Source organism: Sciurus carolinensis, chromosome 9, assembly GCF_902686445.1.
Source record: "Sciurus carolinensis chromosome 9, mSciCar1.2, whole genome shotgun sequence".
Classification (NCBI taxonomy): Eukaryota; Metazoa; Chordata; class Mammalia; order Rodentia; family Sciuridae; genus Sciurus; species Sciurus carolinensis.
In genome coordinates this window covers 136,254,042-136,268,779 of record NC_062221.1, presented here as the reverse complement: position 1 = coordinate 136,268,779, position 14,738 = coordinate 136,254,042, and the positions used below count along the sequence as shown (strand labels likewise).

Below are 14,738 nucleotides of genomic sequence, written 5' to 3'. Positions count from 1 at the left end.
ACTAGAAAGGCACTGATCAACCAGCATGGAATCTTTAGGACACCAGCCAATCAGAATGGAGCCTTTATGGACACTAGCCAATCAGAATGGATTCTGTACAAGTAACAGCTACTCAGAACAAAACCCTGCCATAGTGCTAGGAAATAGCTCTTGGGTTAATCATTGGCTCATAGGAGGAGATCCATGGTAGGAGCTGAATGTGCTTTAAGTTCATGAAAGTATTTAATAAATCATGGGAGTATAAGACTTGTCTGACATTTATTGGATTAATAAGCAGGAATATTGAGTGATGAGAAATATATCATGACGAATGTGCATCTTTTAGTACCTTTGAGGAATTCGCTAAAATCGTCACATATTTAAGGAGTAAATCCCACTTTAGCACTAACATGTTGGGGTATGGGAGCCACAGAGCAGTGGCTAATTGCCAACCAGCATAGAAAACAGTACTGGCCAGTTCAGAGCTCAGGAAAATAGTAGTCCTGCCTCTAGGTTACATCTGAAGAGGCCAGGTGGACGATGACATTCACTGAATACACCCAGAGGGAAAGGGACTTTCCGGAAGACAAACACTTCATTCCTAGTTGCGACATTCACGTTGACCTGGGGTGGGGCAGAGACACAGAAGCAAAAGGCAAACACAAAGATGAGACGCTCTGTCAGAAGTCCCTGCTTTCCAGCCCAGTTCACTATAGCTAAGCTGTGGAACCAGCCTAGATGCCCTTCACCAGATGAAGCAGATGCTGATGCTTAGTGGGGGAGGGGTCAGGAAGAATGAAGGAACTTTGGATTGCACAGAGGGGCGTGAGGCGGGTGGGCACGTGAGGATGGAAGGACAGTAGAATGAGGCAGACGTTATTTTCCTATATACATGGATGCAAAATAAAATTTAAAATAATAAAAAGTCCCTGCTTGCCTTCTTGAAAAAGCTTAATTTCTAAACATATGATTCTCTAAAACAACACCTAAATAATAAAGCATCAAGAAACACAATACGAGATTTTGGTGTTTTCTGTTTATTGAAAAGCATGTGGTCCGCTTCAGTTCCTCCATGATCCTTGCATGCGTGGCTTCGTCCGCAGCACAGAGGAACCACACATGATTCTCCTGAGGAGTTGAGTATGAGTCTGATGGGAGCCGGAAGAAAGGACTATCTTCTTGTAAACATTCGACCCTGAGACACTTTAAAACCTGCTGGGCTCTGACTTGCCCATCGATTCAGAGTCCCGAATGATCCTAATCTTTCTCTTCCTACTTCTCTGAGCATTTACAATAATGCCCTATTAAACAAACATAAATACCATCTTATGGGCAATAAAAATATTTTAAAAGTCATGGTATGATCTAAATTATAAATAATGTATCATAATTTCTAGATCTTATTAAAAGCCCTATTATGAAAAAATAAAAACCAAAATAAAAAAAATGTTGTGGTAGAATATAGTCAAGTGCCATTTATTGGATCAGCCAAGAGAGAGTGCAGAACGATGATTAAATATCAACATGATGTATTTGCAGGTTTTACTTGGAAACTTCAAGGCATTCGCTAAAACCATGAAATGTTTCAGAAATCAGATTCTCCGTGGCATCTGAGAAAACGGACTGTTCGTGCCACCATAAGACATCAGCTCCAGCTGTCCAGCGGGGCCAGGAGATACTGGCAAAGCTGCGCCCAGTCCTGGTATGGGGACAGTTGGAGACCTGGCGATGTCGGTCTCGGCAGGCACAAAACAGAGCCCGAGAGAAGCCTTCACTATACCAAAGTCGCACTCCTGACTTTCTGAGGACTGGCGATGTTGAAAGAGACCTGTGGATGGCTTGCTGGGCCTGGATGATGCTTTTTGGTTTCCTGGCAACAAAGGAAAAAGAATCGATTTAATCAGTTGAGTTCACCATAAATGCAAACTTGAGAAGGAGAAGCCACTGGCCAGATGAGATCACCGTCGGGTGCAGGGGACACGAGTATGAAAACATGTTCCCCCTTCTCCCCATTATTCTCCACCACCCACGCCCTGGGGGGGGGGGGGTGGTTCCAAGTCCAGGGTCCAGAGAACAATCCAGTCCCTAAAACCCAAGATTCGTTCAGATGAAGGTAAATTACAAATGGAAAGATTCCCTGATTTGTTTTATTTTTCAGTTTTCCTACGGAAGTTCCTGCTTACCAGATGGCTTTTTTGTGAACACATAAAATATTTCTAAACTTCTTCAAATAACACACATTCCTTCTAAAAGAGAGAGGACAAGATTGGATCGACTCTAAATAGGTTCCCCATCTGTCTCCCTTGGCAGTGGGTGCCACAGGCTCCTGTCAGGAAGGAGCCCCATCTTGGCCATTCATATCCAGACACACACACACAAATCATGGACTCCTGCCGACAGGGGCCTGGGCTGGACAGGATCGCCCTGTAAAAAGCGCATCGCCTCATGCCTCTCCTGCCAGCCCCGAGATGCCAGCTCGGGTTCCAAGGCTCTGTAGCTGCATTTAACATCTTAAATAATGTAACTGGGCAGGATAAATAATTCAGGCTGCACTGGGACCTTAGTGAGTCTTGAGCAAGCAGCCACTCTGGCTCCTGGCTTTAATGGAGCGACCCCAACAGCAGGAGGAACCTGGGCACAAACAGGACTATTTCAGCAGTGTTCTCGGGACAGTGACCTTGGCTAGGAGTGTGCTGGAGATGTTTGTGGTCATTGGCTTTTGTCTCCACTTCTGGGTTGCACAGATGTGCTGCTATTTTTTAAATGTATCACCAGTTTGTTTATCTCAACAGGAGGAGGGGTTGGGGGGGGAAGGCTTGATCCAGGTTTTAAGACAGTCACGTGTCACCCTCTAAAAGTGACAGAGAAAGGGACATAACATCTAAAACAACGAGGAAAATTAACAAATCAGGAGTTGAGACAGGGAAAGGGGAGAGGAAAAGGATGGGTACTTGCTTCAAAACCTCGTCAAGGTGCAGATGCAAACCCCAGGGTCTCATGTCAAACTGAAGAGAACTTGCCTTTCCCATTAACCAACAGTAAGTTTTAGTAAAAAATCCAAATTTTATTCAAAAGCTTCGTCCTAACACATTTCAGCCACCGTGACGTGGGTAACTCCACTTCACCTGCAGACATGCCTGTCTAGAGAAGAACATCGGGTCTGCACATCCCAACAGCGGATTCCACCAGAACAGAAGCGATCATGAAGCCAAGTCACGGTTTGGTAGCTATCTGTTTTGAAATCAGTCTCTTTTCTCCTTCTGACTCTTCCTAGAATCTAATGTGTGGCCTGGGGTCTCTACAGCCTAGAACCCCATTTCTGTCACCCATTTTGAGTGCAGTGAGCCTCAGGATCCACAGGAGGTCTAAAAAGAGCACAGCCTTCAGTGTCATGACCTTGCACTTGACCTTGTTCTCCACCCCCGAAAGCATCTCGAACTTCTTTGTGCTTTGGAGCAAACTCAGTGCTATAGGCACATGAGGCCCAGTGATTCCAAAAACACAGTTCTTCTTTTATTTTAATTGTCAGTGGCCCTTTATTTTATTTATTTATTTATACACAGTGCTGAGAATCAAACCCAGTGCCTCACACATATGCCAGGCAAGAGCTTTACCACTGAGCCACAACCCCAGCCCCCCAAATGCACAGTTCTGAGAAAATCCCCAAGAACTCAGAGTCCTCTCCCTTAGAAATAATGCTGCCCATGTCTATGAAAATATTTTCCTCAAAGTAGATTCCCTGGGGAACATGATTTTAAAATGCCAGTTAATTGGCTCTGTCCTCCAGGGAAAATGGTCCAGAAAGTCTGGGAGAGCCCCCAAAATTTGCAATTTAACAAATGCCCCAAGTGCCTCTGTCGTATTGAGATGGCTGCCAAGCCAGCAGGGCGCCATGCTGCAGGCATGGAGAGGTGCCAGGGGCACCCCCACGTGCACCAAGCAATCTTTGGGAGGACAGGCATCCAACAGCCAGGAAAACACATCCCTGATTCCCACCTGACGTGGCAGGAATTGGTTGGCCCACCCCTCAGATAAAATCCCCCACATCAGGGCAGGGCCTGGGGGAGGGGAGCAGGAATGGGCAGGAAGGGAGCCTCAGGCAGCCTGGGGCCAGGGCCCTGGGAACCTCTGCCTTGTCCCATTGTCCACACCCAGCGTCATCCGTGGACCAGCCACCTTGCCCTGTGGCTTCTGTGGGGCAAACCTCCACCTGTCCCTGAGACAAGCCCTGGCCCTTCTGTGGTTTCCAGGGACTGTCGCGTTGGCAGCATCAGGAGCCGCCACGGGTGTGACCAGAAGAGTGACCCTGCTATGCCTGGTCCTGCTCTTTTCCGTGGCGGCTTGAGCTCCTGGTGCTGTGGCCTCCACAGAAGGAATCAGCAGGAGTTACGGGATGCCGGGCCTGTCCCTTCCTCAGGCGTCAACACGCCTGTTTCCCGTTTCGGTAACTGCTGAGTACAAGCTGAAACTGAAATCGTGCTGTGGTCCATGGCGAGGGGTCGCGGGTACCCCAGCAACACCTCCTGCTTCTCGTCCCGCCGGGCGCAGCCCTGAGTTGGGGGCTCCAGGCTCACAGGCCCAGTGTCCGGACCCTCTTCTACTTGCAGGGGCGTCCACGTGATTCTTGGCAGAGGGGCAAGAGTACAGGCACCATGGAGGGTCCAGAATAGACCCTCCCCTGTGTAGGCAGCACAGGGCACCGTGAATGCCCTGGGACCCCATGACTGCAGAGTCCCTGATGAGCAGGGAGGAGGTGAGCCGGTGTTTGGTGACCAGCCACTCCCCCTTCCAGCCAGCCCCCTTGCCACACTGCCGTAAGGTGACCAGGTAGTGCTCCCTCAGCCAGTCAGGCCACGCCAGGCTGTTCTAGACAGCTGGGTGCCCGGATGCCTCCCAGCCTTCTGAGCCAGGAGGTCCAGAGGAGGGGACCAAGAGTCCGAAGGACTCCAAGGCCTCATTGATGACTCCTTTGGCGACCTGGGCACAGTGGCTCCTCCCTATTACACAGGGAGTCTCCAAAGAAAGCCAGAGCGCCCCAGGTCACGGAGTGAAGCGGCTCTGACATGGAACTACTTAACACTGTCAGTGACCCCAGCCACGAAGCCACTTTTAGGCTGGTCCTAACGATGCTGCTTGTCCTAACCGCCTGCGATTCACGGCAGAGGAAGCGTCTGCGTGCACACACTCTTCAGAGTGCCCGGCCATGAGAGCACAGTGCTGGCCCCTGGAGACCTCTGCCCTTCAGGGAATGGCTGTTCCCTGAGCTCCTGGGAAAACCGTTCCAACCACGTGTAGGCCACAACCATCCCTTAGTTAACACCTGACCTCGCCGGGGTCCATGGATCACCAGGGTGAGCAGGAGAGCGCCGGCATGAACAGAGAGGGAGCGCCGGGCTGGACGGCTGCTGTGCTGTCCACGGCCAGACTTGTCCTGCTCGGGGGCCTCCGTCCGGAGCTGCGGGGCACAGCGCTGTCTCTCCGTGGATGGGCATTTATCTAGGCCAAGGAGCAGCCGGCAGGAAGAACCGTGGCGGCAGGCTCTCTCGCAGCCAAGGTCACAGCTGGGGGTCTCAGTTCAGGCTGCTCAGGCCCCAGGCCGAGGGACGGCTTTCTGCAAAGTCCTGGGATATGCAGACAACGACCCGGAACTCCAATGTACCAGTCCCTCGGGCAGGAGTCCTGCAGCAGGGGCCCAAGAGGCCACACAGAAACACCCGGCAGCACAGGAGCTCTGGGACAGGGTGGAGTCACACTGAGGTGTGCAGAGAGGAGGCCGAAAGGACAAACGAGCGGGGCTCTGGACGGCTCCCAGCGCCCGTCTGGCCCTCAGAAAGACGGCTGGCTGCCGAACGAGGAAGACTCAGGGAAGAAGCAGGACTGTGCTGTCTGTCCCCAGAGCAGAGGAAGGAGCTCTGGGGACACCTGCACCACAAGACCTCCCAACACAGCCCAGGCCCGCAACCCGGAGGCTCTTCCAGGGCCTCTGTGCTCAGGGTCACCTTGACCCGCTGCTGTACACTGCGGCTTGGTCAAGCTGGCAGCTCCCCAGGGACCAGTGGACCTCACGAAGGACTGTGTCTTCTTTTGACCAAGAAGGGAACACTGTGCTTCCACCTCTAGTCCTTCCTTCCAGTACCCAGGAGGTATGTTCTCCCCTCCAAGTCCCCCGCTGTAAGCGGGACTTAGCTCTTTAAAAGCCCCTTCCCAATTTCTAACCCAGAGAAGACAGTTCGTGTCTCCAGGGTCCCGACTTGTTTCTTAAGGACCATGATGCTCTGTGCAAGGTGCCTGCCTCCCCAAAGCCTGGCACATGCCCGGGAAACAGGTGCATGTTCCCATCCCTGGGGCGCAGCACCCGCCGACGGCCGTTCCTTCTCCACCGTGGGTTATTTTCTGGCTGCCTGTTTCAGGAGCAGGCACCTCTCAGGGGGTCTCTCCCTGCGTGTTCTCGAAGCAGCCCTCAGGCTTTCAGAGACGCCCACTCGCCTCTGAACGTCGCTCTCCATTTCTAGATCCACACTCAACCCGAGTTCCCCTTCTCCCTATTTACGCCACATGCATTTCAGAGAGGATTGCCTGGTGCAACCCAGTTCTGCCTCTCCTCCCAAGCCCTGGGCTCGGCTAGTGGAAACAGGCTGGCTAGAAGGTAGTCACAGGCAGCGTGGAAATAATGGCTGCTGAAAGGTGCTCTTGGGATGTCTGTGCTCGGCGCTGGGCAGGTAGAGCCCCTCGCCAGCCACACCCTTCACCTGCCACTCCACCCGGCCATGGGGACTGGACACGTAGCATCCCTCAGGCGTGACAATTACCCCTTCCTGCCACCTCTTAATCAGCAGAATGGGGCTTCTTAAAGGCAGCCTGAAGCATTTCTAGAGTCACCTCTCTTCCCAGATCAGGTGCAGCAGCAGATGCGTGCGCCAAGGAGCTGGACCCTGATGGAAAGAATCGACCTCTCCATTCTCCTTGACGCCCAGCCTGAGGACAGAGCTAAAACTGCTACCAAGAGCTAGCGGTCTGTCACGCAGGCCCAGCTTCTCTGGTGCCACGGTCCCCTGGCATGTCTTCCTGCTTGCTACCTGTGTCACCACTAGTGACGTGGCTTAAGTCCTCCTGACACACAGGAGCATCCGTCAGCACTCCCTTCCTCCCCGAGGGCGGGGAGGCACACATCACTGGCAGATGGATGTGGTGGGCTGGATCCTGATTGCAGGGAGGAAAATCACCACCCGGGTTGCCTGGAAACTCCAGTAAATAGCTACGCCAGAAAAGAGCGACCAGCCGCCGGGCCCACAGGATGCTGTTCCCACAGGCTCATGATCACTCCTGTGTAGAACAAACCAACGGTGTCCACAGCACACGACTCGCCTTGGAATCCACACTTGTGAATTCAACTGCACACCCATCGTATTCACGTGGACCTCCAGGCGAGACCTCAGAATCTACAAGTGCCAAATTAAATGTCTGCTCTTTCCCCAAAAATCACACTCTGCCAGCAACCTCTGTCTCAGGAAGAGTGGCGCAGGTCCCGGCGGTTCTGGCTGAATTCCTCTCAGCCCCTCCACTCCCCTCAACCCTAATCCCACCAGCGCCCCCAGCTCCCAAGCTCCCTGTCACAGATCTCATGCACAGAAAGCCACTGTTTCTACGTCTGGCTCCAGCAGCCAGCGTCCTTCCATGAGCCAAAGTGCCCTGGGGTCAGGCTCAGAGTGGGTCCTGCGGGTGCCGGGCAAGCAGGAGAGCACAGCTGACTTGAGTCCTAGTGAACAACGGCAAGCTGTGTACGTCCCCGTGGCTCTGCTGACTCTGCTGGGTATGTCCCCAGTCAAGCCACGTCCTCTCGGAACAGGCAACAGACACGACGCGGGTCAGCTGTGGTGCTGAGTCACCGCTGCAGGGACAGGAGACACTCGGGTCTCACCCATTCCCTCCAGGCGGACCACCGGCTCCTCACCACCACACACCACAGGTAAGCACTTCTAAATGGAGGAGAAACGTCCGGGTTACCTGAGGAGCAGGGCTGCTGGCAGGCTGTCCTCGGGCGCTGACTTCTCTGGACTTAGGAGGGAGAGGAGCCATCTCTATAACAGAAGAATGACTGCGGTGTGTTTGGTGGTTAAAAATAAACCAAGCTATGTGTCGTTGCGACTTATAAGGAAATGCGTTTACTGTTATGTGGACCCTGGAATAAAATAGTGCTTGACCATTGCTGCAGTTTGGATCTAGAGTGTCCCCTAAAGACCCATGTGTTAAAGACCTGGTCCTCGGCTTGGCACTATGGGGAGGTGGGAGAACCATTAAGAGGGGGGTTCTGGGGAGGAAGTTACAGCACCAGAGATACGACCTTGAAGGGGATATCGGGACCCTGGCCCCTTTCTGTCTCTCTTGCTTCCTGAAGGCTGCCATGAGGTGAACAGCTCTGCTCTGTCATGTGCTCCCTCCAAGAGGTGCTGCCTCACTACAGGCCCAAAACGACAGGGCCTATCTGCTGTAGAATGAAGCCTCTGAAACCGTGGACCAAATTAAACCTTTCCTCTTTAGGAGCTTGTTGTCTCAGGCATTTTGTCACAGTAATGGAAAGCTAATACAACCATAAATACTTTTAAAAAAAAATCCCTTGAGATTACATAATTTTAGAACTGAATTCTTTTAGTAAAATAAAAATATTAGAAGACTGACTTAAAATCAATTGCTTTCTTGACATATTAGCCTCATCCAGAGATGAGATGAATCAATGGTATTAATAGCTGCCCAAGAAAAATAAACACAGGGCAGATGAAGGGAAAGAAATGGAGGTTTGATTTTAGTCAAAATGCTTGATTAATTGCTCCAAGTACTAACAAATAAACATTCACAAAAAACTCTGCAGGAAGTTGTGGTCACTTTATAAATGGAGGTCATTCATGTTTTGAGGAATTTTTTAAAATCTGAAACCTACTATTTGGAAGGGGGGTACTGAAGATAGAGTCCCAATCACAGGGGAAAAAAAGAAAACCCTCATCAAGGGTTGATTGGCTGAAAAGCAGGTGGGATTTGTCCTGCAGACTGCGAGGAGGGGTGTGTTCTGCCTCCCCTCATCATCTGCCTTTCAAACCCCACTGTCCTGAGGCGGCCTTCGAAGATTCTGCTGCCCCAGCAGGCTCTGGGGACATGAGATAATACAGAAAGACTTTCCAGAGTGGAGTGGCCTCCCGCTGTCCTGCAGGCTAAAGGGGACACATTACTTGCCAGGTTGGCGTGGCTGGAATCTGGCAGAGGTTTGGAGGAAGTCACCTGCAAAGGATTAAAATGCCTCCCCACACATGTTAAACCAAAGCCTTTATAGAAAAAGTCCAGGGGGGGAAAAAAAACCCAAAGATTTTTTTTAACTCTAATATTTTCACCTCACTTTGAGTTTTAGACAAACAGGTGGATTTTCTACTAATAACTTATTCCTAGAATATTCCTAATTCTAGAATTTCTCCTTCTAAAAATGTTCCAAAAACTAACTACCCCCGTGGCAGTTATCCTCCCCAAGGAGAGGAATCCAGCCAGCCAGCCCTTCCAGCACATTCTCTTACTACCGTCCCTCCGGCTACTCACGTGTGGTCTTTTGTTCGTCTGAGCTGAATCCATAGTTTTCACTTTCGTTTTTTGACTTTGTCTCAGAAGTTCCTTTCTCCGTGTTCTCCTTTTCAGAATTCCTAGAATTAGAACATTTTACAAAGTCAATGTTAGTTGGCCACAGAGACCCTGCTTGCCTGGTGACCCTCGGCCTCTGACGCAGTGAGCCCACCACAGGAAGGCGTCGGCCAGGTGGCTGGCTCTGTGGGCAGGCGTGTGTGCCCTGCATGTTCACGTCCTGGGTGGGAAAGACGGAGCTTGATCCTGAGAGCTCCGCAGACCCCACTCCCCACCTGGTACTCCACTCTCAGAAACCACTGACAACCCAGCAGGAGTCGGTGAACTCGCCCACCGCCAAATCCAGCCCACCACCGGCTTTATAAATAAAGTTTTATTGGAACATGGCCACCCCGTCCGTGGACCATCATATGGTCTGGGGCTGTTCTCGCATTACAACAGCAGAGGTGAATGTTGTCACAAAGGCCAGGCGGCTGGCAAAACCAAAATGCAGCCCTTTATGGAAAACCTGCACCAGCCTCTGAAGTAACACAAGAGGGGGACCGGGTGCTGGGGCCGGAAGCCTGGCAATGCCTAGAGAATTAAAAATATCGAGCTTCAGAAGTTTGGAAGAGGTTACTCAATGTCTAAGAATCTATTCTAGAAAGAATCTTTGTCATGGGCTCTGTGTAATAGCACAACCCACAAACAGCCCAGGTGGCCAACACAGGGGCTTGGTAAAATGCATGATGATGGTCTAGGACGGATCTCCACGCTGCTGCAAATCACGGCATGAGAGCCCTCACGCGCTGCTGGGCAGCGGCCCTGGGACAGCGCCTTTAGAAACTGTGGCGGCATCAGGCAAGCTGAGCTCAGGCCTACCCTGTGCCCAGCGCTCTCCACTAGAGGTGCACCTGCCGCAATAGGAGTGGGCACTTAGGTTCACAAAGGACGTCTGAGCACGCTCAGAGAGGGGCATTCCGTTCAGAACAGCCCCAAGGTGAAAACTACCCAAACGCCCACTTAAAGCAAAAGGGAAAAATAGATCGCACCCCGGTGACGTTGCACAACCGCCAAGTCATCGACGTGTGCCGGTGTGGCTCGGCCCCAGAGCGAGGCACTGGAGAAGGAAGACAGGCATGAGGATGTGTGATGTGAGTCCATCTCTGTCAGGTTTACAGGAGTCTAGGCCTGGGGATGTGGGGAGAGGTGTCACAAGAATGTCACCTTGGGTGGTAATGGGGCAGACAGCTATGTGACGGGATCCGGGCAGCACTTTCAGGACACTGCAGATATTCCAGCTCAGAATTTCAGCAGCTGAGTCCCGGCACACGTGCCCTGTGAACACCAGCCACGCCACACAGGCATGGTCTGTGCCCTTTTCTGTAATCACACTTCTCTTTAGGACTTCATCAAACCAGAGCCAGCACGCTGTGGGCCAGCCGGGCGCGGCGGAGCACGCCTGGAATCCCTCGCTCCAGAGGCTGAGGCAGGAGGATTCAAAGCCAGCCTCAGCAACGGAGAGAGGCCCTAAGCAACTTAGCAAGACCCTACCTCAAAATAAAATGTAAAAAGGGCTGGGGATGTGGCTCAGTGGTTAAGTGCCCCTGGTTCAATCCTTGGTGCAAAAAAAAAATGTTGTAGGCAAGTATTTGTTGACAGAAAAAATCTTCAGGATGGAGTCAAGAGAAAAGAGTCAGTTATACAGTAATGCTTATATGGTTCAAATGTTAAAAAGTGCCTGCCTGTGCACGTGTGTGTGTCTGTGTGAACACACATAGGGAATGGTAACCACCCTGAGAATAGAACCGTAGGGATTTGAACACCAATTCTTACACCTATCTTTGTTAATTTTTGTCTACAAGAAACACGCACTGATTCTGTAAGAAAAATGTGCCTGTTGTTTTGACGCAGAAGATGCCTGAGTGGCCGGACGTCGCATGGCAGACACCTGGAAAGAAGGTCGGGTCAGCAAGCGAGCCACCCTGTCCTACCCAGCGGACGGGGAGCCTGGCCCAGCACGGGAGCCACACACAGAGGAAGGACCTGGGCCCTGGGACAGGCTGCCCGGTCACATTCCTGCCCTCTCACTGCCTGCAGGGGACATGCCAGGAATTTTACTTAACCTCTACATCTCAGGATCCTCGTTTACGAAATGGAAAAAGTGGCCTTGTGAAGTCACTGGGAGAATTCAGACAGGCCAGAAAGCTCCGCAGAGCTCGGGCCAGAGCCTGACGTGTGTGGGACGTCTCAGCGTCTGCCAGCTGACCCGTGGCTTCCGGGGTCACTGCTCTGTGGCCATTGCCACTCTCTGCCCAGGACGCTCAACAGCTCTTGACGGCCTTACTATGCTCCGAGGTCACCTAAGACCCCAGAACAGACACCAAGGGCATGGGCACGGTCAACAAGGGTGCAGCCAGCATGCCAGCTGTGATCCTGCTGCTGCGTGCAATCGAGAGCAAGGCCAGAACGCTTACTGGGTGGGTTTCCCCTCCTCCTCCCAGACCCTAAGTCAGGCCCCACGGGGACACGTCTTCAGATTGCGGGGGGGTGGTATCCTCAGGGAACAGCGCCTCTCTCAGAACTGCATTGTCACCAGCGCCACAGGGAGATGGATAGCACCCGTCCCTTGCTGATGACACATTTATCCACTGTACAGAGCATCGCCAAAGGACAGTTTAAAATCTCAGTGTTTAAAATATTTAAATTAACAATAATACCGAGATCTAGCCTGACTGTCAGGACCCTGCAGCAAGGCCACGTGTCTGCAGCCCTCCCCTTCGCGCACGGGTGCCCGAGGAAGCACTGCATCCACGCTGGCCGGCATGCTGTGGCAGGTCCTTGACAAGGTTACCTTAAAGTGCTGGCAGCCACCGCTGGACGGTGTGGGAAGGGGATCTGTCCTGCCTCCCGCTCCTGGCAGGAGCTGTGAGCATGGCCTAATTCCTGCCCCTGAGCAGGGCCACGTGCCTTGCTGCACCTTCTGGGCTTGGCTCTCCACTACCCCAGAAATCCCAGCATATCCTCTCCTGGTGTCCCCACCCTGGACTGAGAACAGGAGAGGCAGTCCTGGGGCACAGTGTCCTCTTGTGGAAGGAGCTGCAAATGCCAGACACCAACAGTCTGCTCCACTCCCTGAGATGCCAGAGCACGTCCAACCGCAGTTCCCCCTATATCATTCCACCAGTGTTGCTTTATGAGTTTGTGATGGGCATATATGTTTTACAGCATTTTCTATTTTCAGCACTTAATTTTGAGCAACACAAGTCCTAAAATCCCTCAGTTATGTGTATGTGTGTTGTTGTTGTTGGTGGTGGTGGTGGTGTTGTTGGTGGTAATGGTGTTAATGGTAGTGGTGGTTCACTTGGTTTTCAAAAAACTGACATGATTTCAAACTTACCTTATTTTAATTTGATAAGTAGACTCTAGAAAAAAAAAAACAGAATCTCATTAGAAAAATCAGGATACTCATTTTAAAAATAAAATCTCATTGATTGTTACAGATGCCCATATTCTACTAGTCCTCACATTAGTATTATTGACCCAGCAGGTATTATGAAGTGACCCCACACCAAATTATCAAATGGCTTCCAAGTATAAGGAAAGTAGAATTTACTATTAACCATCAGAAAAATAAACAACCCTGAGGAACCTGAAAGACAGTAGGTACCCAGTTAGGACTTGGTGATTTTGAATTTGATTACCAATATCACAAAGGCTCCTTCACCAAGAAGTTCTGGGAACCACCAAACGCCACTGTCATTCATTAGCACTCACAGAGTGACAGTCCCAGGGCAGAACTATACAAAGCATCACCTCATTTCATTGTCGCAACAACCCAAGAGTAGTTATTCGTGTCACCAAATTTAACAGATAGATATTACCACAGTAGTATTACCCTCTCTCATTAATTCTAAGATACATTTTCAATCAGGTTCATTTGTGGCAATGGCAGATATGGTTGATATATACACACATACCCCAAAAAGCTGTCATGAAATTGCTAATGTTTCTAATCAATGCATCCTTGGACTACAGGGAATCTAGAATTTGAAGATGGGGAGTAACAGGCCACAGACCAAGTCCCCGGCATCTCTCAAGCCCGTGTTCTTTAGAACGCCACTCGGTCATTCTCAGTCACTCCACTATCAACCACTTGGCACAGGGAGAATTCTGCAGGGACCAGCAGAGTACCAGAAAATACGTTTTTTAAAAAAATGGTGTTTAGTATATTTGAAGCATTGAAATTATCATCTTGGGGAAATCCAGACTCTAACAGAAGACCTTATTTTTCTTTCTACCAGTACATCAACATTCTCCTACAATGGGAGATTTAGCTCCACACACCAGGAAACAACTTTCTGACATGCTCAAAAAGGTAGGTTTTATCCTAGAAAAACCACTGCATTAAATGGCACATCACAATAGCCATGTGTCCTTAAAAATAGGCACAAAATTCAATTAACCAGTGTCTTTAGGGAGAAAGCCTCACTGGCCTCTTGATAGTGGGAAGATCTGGGTGTCCCACGCCTCCTACAGGATCAACATCCTCCCCAGGATGACCCTGAGCTTTCCCATGGATTTCTCCAGCTCCTTAGAAGCCTCTGAAGGTCAAGGTCTCTTCTGTTTTTGGTTTGTTTCATTTGCTGTTATTGTTTTCCCAATTTTATTAAGTATAACTGATGTTGATCTATATAAAAATATATCAGTTTTATAATAATAAAAATTGCACGTACTTCCAGTGTGTGATGTGCTGTTTTGATATATATGCATTGTGAGATGACAGAATCAAGCTATTCACAGTATCCATTGCCTCTTATGTTTAATTACATTTTTATGGTGAGAACGTTTAGAATCTCTTCTCTTAGAAATTTTCAAGCACACAATGCATTCTGATTGACTATAGGCGCCCTGCTTTGCAACAGATCTCCATAACTTGTTTGTCTTGTCTAACTGAAACCTTGTGTGCTTTGGCCAACACATCCCAACCCCTCATCCCAACCTGGAAACCGCCCTTCGACTCTGTAAGTTCAACTTGTGTGACAGCTCACATCTCCTTTGTCCATTCCTCAACTGATGGACGTTTGAACAGTTCCTTGAACTGCTTGGCTCTCAGTGGCCCTGCCATGAACACAGAGGGCAGGCATGTCTTTGACATGCTG

The 14,738-nt window shown here is 50.5% G+C and overlaps 1 protein-coding gene across 1 annotated transcript in view; it reads right to left on the bottom strand.

The window, feature by feature from the left end:
• Window positions 1-1,431: 1,431 nt before the first annotated feature.
• Igsf5 (immunoglobulin superfamily member 5) overlaps window positions 1,432-14,738 on the bottom strand; it is a 37,518-nt gene continuing 24,211 nt past the window's right edge. Inside the window, exons 6-9 of the mRNA XM_047565241.1 lie at window positions 12,977-13,001; window positions 9,559-9,659; window positions 7,984-8,057; window positions 1,432-1,849 (exon numbers count right to left, since the gene is read on the bottom strand). Of these exons, the coding sequence (XP_047421197.1) occupies window positions 1,754-1,849; window positions 7,984-8,057; window positions 9,559-9,659; window positions 12,977-13,001 (296 nt within the window). The 3' untranslated portion in view covers window positions 1,432-1,753. The remainder of the gene's footprint in view (window positions 1,850-7,983; window positions 8,058-9,558; window positions 9,660-12,976; window positions 13,002-14,738) is intronic.